This window comes from Pteropus vampyrus, unplaced genomic scaffold (genome assembly GCF_000151845.1).
Source record: "Pteropus vampyrus isolate Shadow unplaced genomic scaffold, Pvam_2.0 Scaffold121, whole genome shotgun sequence".
Lineage (NCBI taxonomy): Eukaryota > Metazoa > Chordata > Mammalia > Chiroptera > Pteropodidae > Pteropus > Pteropus vampyrus.
Window position 1 is genome coordinate 2074239 of NW_011888902.1, and position 10166 is coordinate 2084404.

General features: G+C 44.6%; 1 protein-coding gene across 3 annotated transcripts in view; it reads left to right on the forward strand.

The window, feature by feature from the left end:
* TGFB2 (transforming growth factor beta 2) overlaps positions 1 to 9224 on the forward strand; it is a 72473-nt gene extending 63249 nt beyond the window's left edge. For 2 of the 3 annotated variants that reach the window (XM_011366127.2, XM_011366128.2), the window contains 5 exons: positions 1894 to 2026; positions 2150 to 2260; positions 3739 to 3916; positions 5041 to 5194; positions 8264 to 9224. In XM_011366127.2, the coding sequence (XP_011364429.1) occupies positions 1894 to 2026; positions 2150 to 2260; positions 3739 to 3916; positions 5041 to 5194; positions 8264 to 8422 (735 nt within the window). In that variant the 3' untranslated portion in view covers positions 8423 to 9224. The remainder of the gene's footprint in view (positions 1 to 1893; positions 2027 to 2149; positions 2261 to 3738; positions 3917 to 5040; positions 5195 to 8263) is intronic. The other variant, XM_011366129.2, reaches the window with a different exon arrangement.
* Positions 9225 to 10166: the final 942 nt, after the last annotated feature.

Below are 10166 nucleotides of genomic sequence, written 5' to 3' on the forward strand. Positions count from 1 at the left end.
TTGGGTTAATTATACCATTTATTCTGAATTGGATAAGTGGTATCTTACTTGTTCAGCTGGGAGTGTTCTCAAGGTGAGGTTTGATTTCTAAAGGATTGGCTGCTGTTAAAAGCCGTATCTTTAACGTTATAGGTTCGTGTCAGCATTCACTGAATCCATGCCTTCCACATTTTACATTTTCATCTCGTACCATCCTGTATTATATTCTTCTTGAAAATCTTTGCTCCAGCATCGAATGGTCTCTGTCACCTGCAAGCGGGTAATGAAGAATGATGTTTCAGGCCTGACTCTCCCGACCCTCTGGTCTTCAAACTCCAGCACTGACGTGGGAGAGTGAGGCCTCCCTGTGAGGCCTTTCGGGGAGACACTTAACCTCCCAGAGTTTTGTTTTCTTAATCTACCTCACAGGAACATCTCGGGGATGAGATGAAATGAAATAACGTGCCCTCGTGTCGTGTTTACTTGCTTCTTTTAATTCACAAAGAGAATCTCTTGCCTATGGGGAGAACCATGACTAGATTCTCTCCTCTTAGTGGGGTTTGTTGGACCTTAGGGGCAGGTCTGTAGAGTAGAGTTTGTTCGAAATTCATGAAGACACCTCAAAACCCAATTGTGTAAATCGTTTTCCTTTTCTAAGCTTACTTAATCTGGAGGAAAAAAGTTCTATAGTGCCAGATATTCTAGGACACATTTGTTGCCAAATGACCTGAAACCAATCATGTATGCATGGAAGAGAAATACATTTTCAAAACAACAGGAAGACTATGCATTTTCGTTTTCCAAGGTTCAAAGGAGAGTAAATAAATCCTCTAGATATTCAGATAATCATTCCACAGACACCGATTGAATCGAATGCTGTGCCTTCCAGGAATATCAGATTGAAGACACAACCCCTGCGGAAGCTCATGGACTTGTTAGAGACCAAAGCCATATGGGTGAAATGACCACAGAAGACTTAGCCTCGGTGTCAGGAAAGGCAGTGTAAAATGACAGGGCTTGAGCCCCCAAATCCTGAAGAAAGGCAGGATATGGATTTGGGTAAGGGGCTGATGTAGCTCCAGGAGACTCAGCATCTTGCTTTGAATGATTAAGAAAAACACCGTCATTTAAAGAAGCTTCGAAAACCACCCAAAAGGTCCACCTCCTACAGAAACCCAAGATCACTCTGGAATCTCTCTTTATTTTTTCGAAGTGAATGTATCCTTCTACATCTCCGTGTTCAGGGTGATTTGCTTTCAGACTGTCGCTACACATCATGCCAGACTTCTCCTGCCCAGATCCATTCTTGGTCTGTGGGATGTGGAAAATCTTTATAAATCATAACAAGTCACACTGAGAGTAAAAACCCCAGCTGGAGACTCACCTCAAAGCTGAGGCCACATTTTTATAATGTCAGTGGATTTAGGAACCGAGGTTAAAACCTTTCTCTCTTTATTAGAAGGAGATTTATAATTCGGGGCCCGTAGAGGGTGAGCATGGCTCCCTCCTCCGAAAAGGACCCCTCCCCACATCCCAGCTCCCCAAATTAAATAAGTGGGGAAGCAGGGTAACAAAACCATTAACTTAATAGCATAGAATTTATGGCTGAAATCTTGCAAAGCTTATGTCAGCAAAGTAAAATCATTACTGTCACTTTCTTTTAGACGCTTGGCTTTATGGTTCCTGTCACCTTATCATAACACACAACTGATTTAGTAGCTCTGTTTTTCACGGCAGATGGCCTGATGTCGCGTTTTTACGCACGCGGCCACGCCGTGCAGAGGACGATTCGTGGATGTACTCGAGCGGGAGCGACACTGAGCTAGCGAGTGGGGATTCCATGTTCAAGGTTTGGGTTTAGCCGTGCGGTCCGTGTGCCAACCGAGCCCTTCCTCTCGCCCTTCCCTCCTCCAGATCCTCAAATCCAAAGATTTGACATCCCCAGCCCAGCGCTACATCGACAGCAAAGTCGTGAAGACCAGGGCAGAGGGGGAATGGCTGTCCTTCGACGTGACGGATGCTGTTCACGAATGGCTCCACCACAAAGGTGACGGGCGCCCTCCCTCTTCCTCCCTAGGTGCCCGGCGACCCTAAGTTAGCGAGACCCTGGCTGCAGGAGTCAGGGCGTAGACACGCAGACCCATGACCTCCTTGACTTCCTGTTTTCCAGACAGAAACCTGGGATTTAAAATAAGTTTACATTGCCCCTGCTGCACCTTCGTGCCGTCTAACAATTACATCATCCCCAATAAAAGCGAAGAACTAGAAGCAAGATTCGCAGGTAACTGCAACTCGGTGGGTTGTCCGAGGTGGGGGAGGGGAGGGCCTCTTGATCATTTTCTGGGAGACGGAAGTCAGTTTGCATGTGAAAATGGGACTGTTTGGTGAGGCCTGGGAGGTTTCATTTGTTTAGGCAAAGATGTGGTTGGAGAGAGATGTACGAAGGCAGAAAGGACTGGAAGGAAGGAAGGGCTCAGTGCGTAGTATGCGCTGCTGGATGCGCGCGGCTGACTCGGCGATGCTAACTGACCGACTCAACAACCCTCCAAACTATTAAATTGTCGGTTAAGCCCTCGATTCTTCATTCAAGCAAACTAACTTCCCATCCATGCTGATGTTATAGCAGAAGAGAGCGTGCATTCAAGGGAGTCAGTCCACTGATAACCCCCATTCCAGTGCCAGGAACCCACAACTGTATTTCACAGAGAAGGGGGTCCCCCCTCCCCCCGCAAGCCTCTTTAACTCGCCTTACACACACGGGGACACTTCGCCTTTTATAGCCCCGGTGCCCGAGATTTTGAGTGCCTTCCTTATCAGACTTTTATAATAGTTTATAAATGTATAACAAGGCTTTAGCTTGCCCCGTGTTCTTGCTCACCTGTTAGCGAATTAGCCGAAAGTCAAGGAGCACAAGGGGTTGCCCGGGGTTCTGTCTCATGTGTCAGATACCGAGTCGCTGAACGACGAGAGGGGAGAGGGGAGTCTGCACCCAGGTTCGGCACCGGCCCCGCCAGTACCACCAGTTCAGGCAGCTGGTTTCCCTTCCCTCACGAACACCCCCCGGGACCAGGCTAACGGCGGCCCCTGCTCATGGAAAAATACCCCCCGAGGTCGAGAGATTTATTTCAGTCTCTAACCTCATCACGATTCTCCAGAGCGTGGAGATTAAATGCTTAAACTGGCAGTCTCTTGGGCGTGCTTCGGGGAGCCTGAGTTTCTGAATCTCGGACGGAATCAGGAAAGCGTTGAGGATGCCATAAAATAAATGAAAAAGCCCTTTCTTTCCATCCAGCTTCCCAAAATAGCATTAGGTAAGGGTGACTTCTGTTCCACTTGAACCGAATTCACTGCAATTTAGTGTAAGCCTCAGCTTATGTTCGTTAGGAAAGAGTTTGGTGGTCCCAGGAAGAGGGCGAACCAGCGGGTGACAAGGCAGTTTCTGTCGCTGTGCCGGTCACAGAGGGGTCGAGCACAGCCTGAGCTGAGGATTGCCGGGAGTTCCCTGCCTACATGGCCCTTGGACCGGAGGTCAGAGACTCCTTCTGTAGTGACTTTCCTAACCAACAAGCCCTGCCTTGGAGCCCCGTTTAAAGTGTCCCTTGTCACCTGCGGTAGCCCTGTCGTACGCCCGCTCTGTCTTTGTGGGGAATGCTATTTGTGACAGTATACAAAAGAAAAGAAAAGAAAAAAAAAATTATGGCTGATGATATTTGATGAAGGTAAAGCTAAATGTTTATCACCCAAATGCATTTTTTCAAGGTATTGATGGCACCTCCACATATACCAGTGGTGATCAGAAAACTATAAAGTCCACTAGGAAAAAAAACAGTGGGAAGACCCCACACCTCCTGCTAATGTTGTTGCCCTCCTACAGACTGGAGTCACAACAGTCCAATCGGCGGAAGAAGCGTGCTCTGGACGCAGCCTATTGTTTTAGGTAACGGAGATTAAAATTCGCACAAGTCTGGTAGCTCTCCTTCTGCCTCTGCCCTTCCCCTGACTGCAAACCACCTTGAACTTCGCCCGATGCTTGAGGCCAAGTGTACAGAACCGCGGAGCCACCGCACCTCATACCGTTCGCTGTTCTTTCTAGAGGCTTCGCGTAGCTGTTTGTGTTGGAGTCATCATCTCTTTAGCAGTGAATCCAGTGTGAAGGGAGAAAGCGAGCTCCCTGAGTGTTTCCCTAAAATCTCTCTGAAACGCTTTGGGGGCTGAAGGAGGGAATGAGCTGATGGAAGTTTACCTGAGGGGCATGGCGGTGGCTCCCTGATTAGAGAGGACACCCCCCCACCACCACCACCACCTGCATGAGGCCTTCCTCACTGCACTGCCCATGCTCACGGCCCTGCCACTGGAGCGAAAGACAAAGAACGTGATCTGTCACATCTCTAGCTGCAGAGCGCGAGAGAAGGGAAGGCAACACGATTTCCCTCCCGTTCCCATGTGACTGCTCGTCTGTGGTTTCTACTCCGCTGAGAGGAAGGTTCTCTCTTTGTTTTAAGAGCCGTGGGGCAGTGAGGTGTCCCCACCGCGTCAGACTTCACAAGTAAAATGATCGTGCTTGGTTGTAGAGCCACTGGTGGGCACTAAGTGAACTCTCCATGTTTTTTCATCTCTGGTTCATCCCTAGATGAAGAAACATGAAATGAAATAAAGGATTTATTTTCAAAGGAAAGAAACTGTCTTAGATGGCACGTTGAAAACAGCCGTTGTGCTTCATTGTGTGTTTGAAGGGCAGTAGAGGCCAGATGGCACCCCTGTCGGTGGGAGACACCTTGGTCTCCGTCAGCCCCCGCTCTGCTGGTATCTGGACATTCAAGGGAAAGGCTTGATTTTTGAGGTCACAGAGAGAGAGAATCAGAGTATAGAACTCAGAAAGGGAAGTAGTCCAGCGAATCACCGTAATACCCCATCGTGAAAGTCCCTTAGATTATAATAAAACCACAAAACCTGGCCCGCGATATTCGCTTATTTGTTGAATCAGTGAGTCATCTTTGCGGTTTGGGATGAGGCGGGGGGACATCATCAGCTTTAACCTCTCCGTTGCTCTTCTTTTGACAGAAATGTTCAGGATAATTGCTGCCTGCGTCCTCTTTACATTGATTTCAAGAGGGATCTTGGGTGGAAATGGATCCATGAGCCCAAAGGGTACAACGCCAACTTCTGTGCTGGGGCGTGCCCGTACTTATGGAGTTCAGACACTCAGCACAGCAGGGTAAGCGTCTGGCTAACTGGTCTCTTCCATTCGCGGGTTGTTAGCATGAACCTGCCCACAGGACAGCTGACCCTTAGACCATGCGGCAGTGAAGGACCGACACCTCCCCTACAGTCCAAACTCCTCGCTTACGACTCCCACAAAACATAACTGCAGCCGTCCGTTGGTGTCCACGGGCTACTGGTTCTAGAACCTTCCAGGGATACCCAAATCCGCAGATGCTCAAGCGCCTTACGTAAAATGGCATAGAACAAAGCCTACAGTCGGTCATCTGCATCTGCGGACTTCCAACCGCTTGTGGAAAACATTGCTTTTGACCCGTAGTTGGTTGAATCTGGGGATGGGAAACTTGGGGTTACAGATGGCTGACGGTGTACGTATTGAAAAAAATCACAGATAAGGGGACCCGCTCGGTTCCAATGCGTGTCGTTCAAGGGTCAGCTGTATTTTTAACTGAATTCTGAATTCTAACTGGCCTGGTGCCCTTTGGTCTTCGCACATAAATGGTGGAGGAGAAATCCACGAGGGCTGTTAGGCTGTAGGTGAACTCAGAAAGGAACACTGGTCAGTCGGAACAGTGGCTGTCCCTTCCCAAGTAGATTATAAGCACCTTGAGGACAGTTCGGTTTATTTTTTTCCTTGTTTATTTTTATTTTTTTATTTTTTTATTTTTAAAAGCTGGAAGTATAAATAAGTAGCTAGAGAAACACTTTTGGAATCACTGGATCACTTAGTGTCATGTGCGGCAGAGATGTGCAGGGACCCAGGTCCCCATCGAAAAAAGGATCCGTTATCACCCACATCAGGAACTGTCATATTCGAGAGAACATTGAGGAGATGCTTTTGCATCGTGAGTCACAAGTGTATGACAATCAGAAAGTTGTTTCACCTTTCTGAACCTCAATTTCTTATAGGAAAAAGGAACGTTGCTATTAAAAATTTACCTTTAAAATCAACAAAGGCAAACTCGAGAGCCGATGCGAGGAACAGAGAGGCGATTGAGGCGTGTGAACACGATTTGAAAATTTGTCTCTCGTTCTCGAATAAAACCCGAAGGAAACGAGACTCTGAATGTCTTATCAAGTTACATCGATGAGGATAGAAGGCTAAATCAGAAGGCAAAAGGACTTCATAAATTATCTTGCCCAAACCTTTCGCTTTTCTAAAGAAAAAGGAGTCTGGATCATGTAGGTGGCTTGCCCAAGATCAGACCGCCGGTGACAAATGAAGGCTTGGAAGGCAGACCAACGCGTTTCACAGCTCGGCCCCCGTTTCCTCTGTCTAACTGCGTTTCTTTCCCGAAATGTGGCTGCCCATTGGGGTCGCGCCTCTGTAAATCTCCTTATTAAAGAGGCATTAGAAAAATTGCCTTCACTGCGGGCTAGGAAAACGGATCTGCTGCCAGCAAGATCACATAATGCAGTCAGCTGAATTCAAGAGTTTCGGAGTGATCAGTTATTTCAGACAATCCATATTATCCAATTTCTCTTGAATTCCTATGAAGAATCATGTGCTAGGAGACCACGAAGTCCATTTATTTATAAATGCCTACATCTGCTAGACTTTAAATTGACAAATATGGCTCCCCTTCCTTCAGCCGTTTTGTCAGCTCCCCTGTAGCTTCTGGCAGTCGGAGCCGACCATGTGCTCGGCCATGTGAGGGAAGTTCGCTCATGCCTGTCCCTTTGTCCGAGCTCTCTGGCCAGGCTGCCTCATCTGGGCTGTGGCGACAGTAGCTGTAATGTGGGCAAGGCCCAGTTGCCAAGTAGAAACATAATTCCCCTCCCTGATACACAGAGGGAGTGTGTGAAGGCTGAGACCAGGCTTGTTTTTCAAGGAGAGAGGAAGAATAACTGTCATGGTCACAGTTATGCGGTTTGGACAGTTACCCAGGAAGCCAGAGCTAGCTTAATAAAGTCGGCTGTGTGGCTGCACTGAACAGATCTCTGTCTTGGGCAGAAAAAGCTGCAGCGAATCTCGAGGAAAAGGTCACTTGTTTCACTAACACGTTGATGGCATGCTTGGAAATGTCTCTTTATCATCACTTGGGGACCTGCATCCTTTTAGTGCTAAAAGTCACATTTCCCTTTGATATAGAACGAAGGGGGTTAAAGGCACAGGACTCACTCCGGAACTTTCTGCTCATTCTGTCCCAGCTCTGGCTATGCCATCTTCCAACTCGGCCGCTGCCATCTAGACCCAGAAAGCTAAATGGAGTGCCGATTATTATTAGTATTAATCAGTAATTACTCTTATTTATTTATTTATTTTAAGTACACTATAAGGAGGTGAACAATTAAGAGTAACGATCGTTTTTGATATCATTCTTCACGTGACTGTATCTGGGACGCAGTAATACAATTAAAGAGATGGCCATCGTTTTTTCTTGTACATGAAAATTTAGGCGACATTAAATCGGCCTGAGAAGACACTTAGCGTAGAAAGACTTCACGCTGCGGACAGGTGTCTTTTTCTATACCTAACGGTGAAGTTCTGATGGGGGTTTTAGTAAAAAAAAAAAAAAAATTTTCTTCTCCTTATCCACGTATTCATTTTTTCACCTAGGACGTAAGTCTTATTTGTCCAGAGGAAAACTGACTAGGGCTATGAGGTAGAAACAAAGTCCACAGGGTGGAAACTGAACATATACACTCGTGAGATACCTTCGGTGACAAAGAAGTGTAGGGATGAGACCAAATACTAAGAGAACTGTTTTTCTGAGGGCCTGGGGAGCGCATGCAACAAAGCGCGGATCAAAGTAAAGACTCGCTGGATATACTGGAAAATCCGTTGAACAATTTTGGCCAATCTGAATTTTAAAGAAACAATAGTTTACAATGTACGAGGAAGGGATTCTGCAGGAAAATGATAAATTCGTTGATTCCTAGAGACACGTCCCATTTTGACCATAATTGGGGTTAAGCAAAAGAAATCATAAACCAAAAACAGTTTAAATTGCCTACAGGGCCATGATTGATAAGATAACGAGATGAAAAGGTTTTTAAAAAATAATCGCCTTTTATTTTTGCTCTTCTCCTGTGTCGTTTTTTCTCCCCTGTGCCCTTCCAGGTTCTCAGCTTATACAATACCATAAATCCAGAAGCATCTGCTTCTCCTTGCTGCGTGTCCCAGGATTTAGAGCCGCTAACCATTCTCTACTACATCGGCAAAACACCCAAGATCGAACAGCTTTCTAACATGATCGTAAAGTCTTGCAAATGCAGCTAAGATTCTCGGAAACGTGGCAAGACGATAATCACGCGATGATGGTGATGATGATGATGATGATGATGATGATGATGATGATGATATGACAACAGCAAAGGCCACGTGTGTAACAAGATACGTAAGAGAGCCTCGCTTCATCAGTGTTAAAAACAAATTTTGAAAAAGCGGTACTAGTTCAAACACTTTGGAAGTTTGTGTTCTGTTTGTTAAAACTGGCATCTGAAACAAAAAAAAAATGTTGAAGGCTTTATTCCACATTTCACCTACTCTGTACGTGAGAGAGACAAGAAGCAAAACCTTTTTTTTTTTTAAGAAAAAATAAACACTGGAAGAATTTGTTAGTGTTAATTATGTGAAAGAAAAAAAAAAAAAACGGAAAATCCCGTTAAGTGGACTTGCTGTACATACGTTCCTATCCCATGCCTCACTTGATTTTTCTGTATTGCTATGCAATAGGCACCCTCCCCTTCTACTCTTAGAGTTAACCATGAGTTATTTATTGTGTGTTACTATATAATGAACATTTCATTGCCCTTGGAAAATAAAACAGGTGTATAAAGTGGAGACCAAATCCTTTGCCAAAACTCATGGATGGTTTAAGGAACTTGAACTCAAACGAGCCAGAAAAAAAGAGGTCATATAAACGGGATGAAAACCCAAGTGTGTTATTGTATGACCAAGCGAGTCTGCATTAAGATAAAGACCCCGAAAACACATGCTATGTACCAACTGCTTAAGGAAGCTTCCTGTAAGTTTCAAAACTGAAAAGCCTGTTAATAAAGGAAATTTTCAGTCAGAATAAGTCTGTAAGATTTTTTTTTTCTTTTTCATTGTTAACGGTTCTTTGTCAGTTTAGTCAACCAGCAAAACAGTGCAATGCTTTGATACGTACCGGTCAAACTTCAGACCTTAAAGTATTGCTGTATAGTTATGCTCTAGCCGTTTCTTTAGTGTTGATATATGTAACCATACCTATATTATTGTAATACATGGGTGTAGAAGCCAGTATAATTGGAAACACATCTGCAGATCTTTTTTGCAAACGTTTAAATCAAAGCATTAACTACTTTATGTGTAATGTGTAAATTTTTACCATATTTTTCATGTTCTGTAATAATGTCAACTATGATTTGAATCGGACTTAAATTTGGGCTCTTTTTAATGATCACTCAGAATTGCGTGTTTCCTTTAGCTGGCCAGTACTTTTGAGAAAAGCCCCTAGATTTTGACTTGCACTAAAAATACATGTTTATAGCATTTCCTCCACCCGTGCTTTTTATGAATTGTTCATTATTATGAAATAAGCTACCTGAGTCCACTTGTCTTTTTCTTTTTTTTTTTGCAAAATGATAGATTTGAGTTCAGTTGTCTTCATCTCCTAAGCATCACTACGAATCAATTCAGACGTGAAAAAGCTTCTATTTTAGGAAAATTGGGGAATATTATAGATCCGTAGATAATTGAGGTGAAATGTTTTAGCAAAGGCTTAAGGATCTGACTCAAGCTCAGAATCTTAGTGACTGAGTTAAGAAAGTTTTGTCTCATTCGGTTTTCACAGAATTCTATTGTTATTAAAAAGTAGACAGTTCATAGGAAGCATTTTTTTCTTTAATCGGGTTTTTAGTATTCAGGGGGAAATGGAAAGAGTTCCATTTTAGCCGATTTTTATTTAAGGGAGTAAACAAAAACAGGTCATATAAGTCATTTAGTTTCTTTCACCGAAGTTAAGGTTTTTGTAGATGTT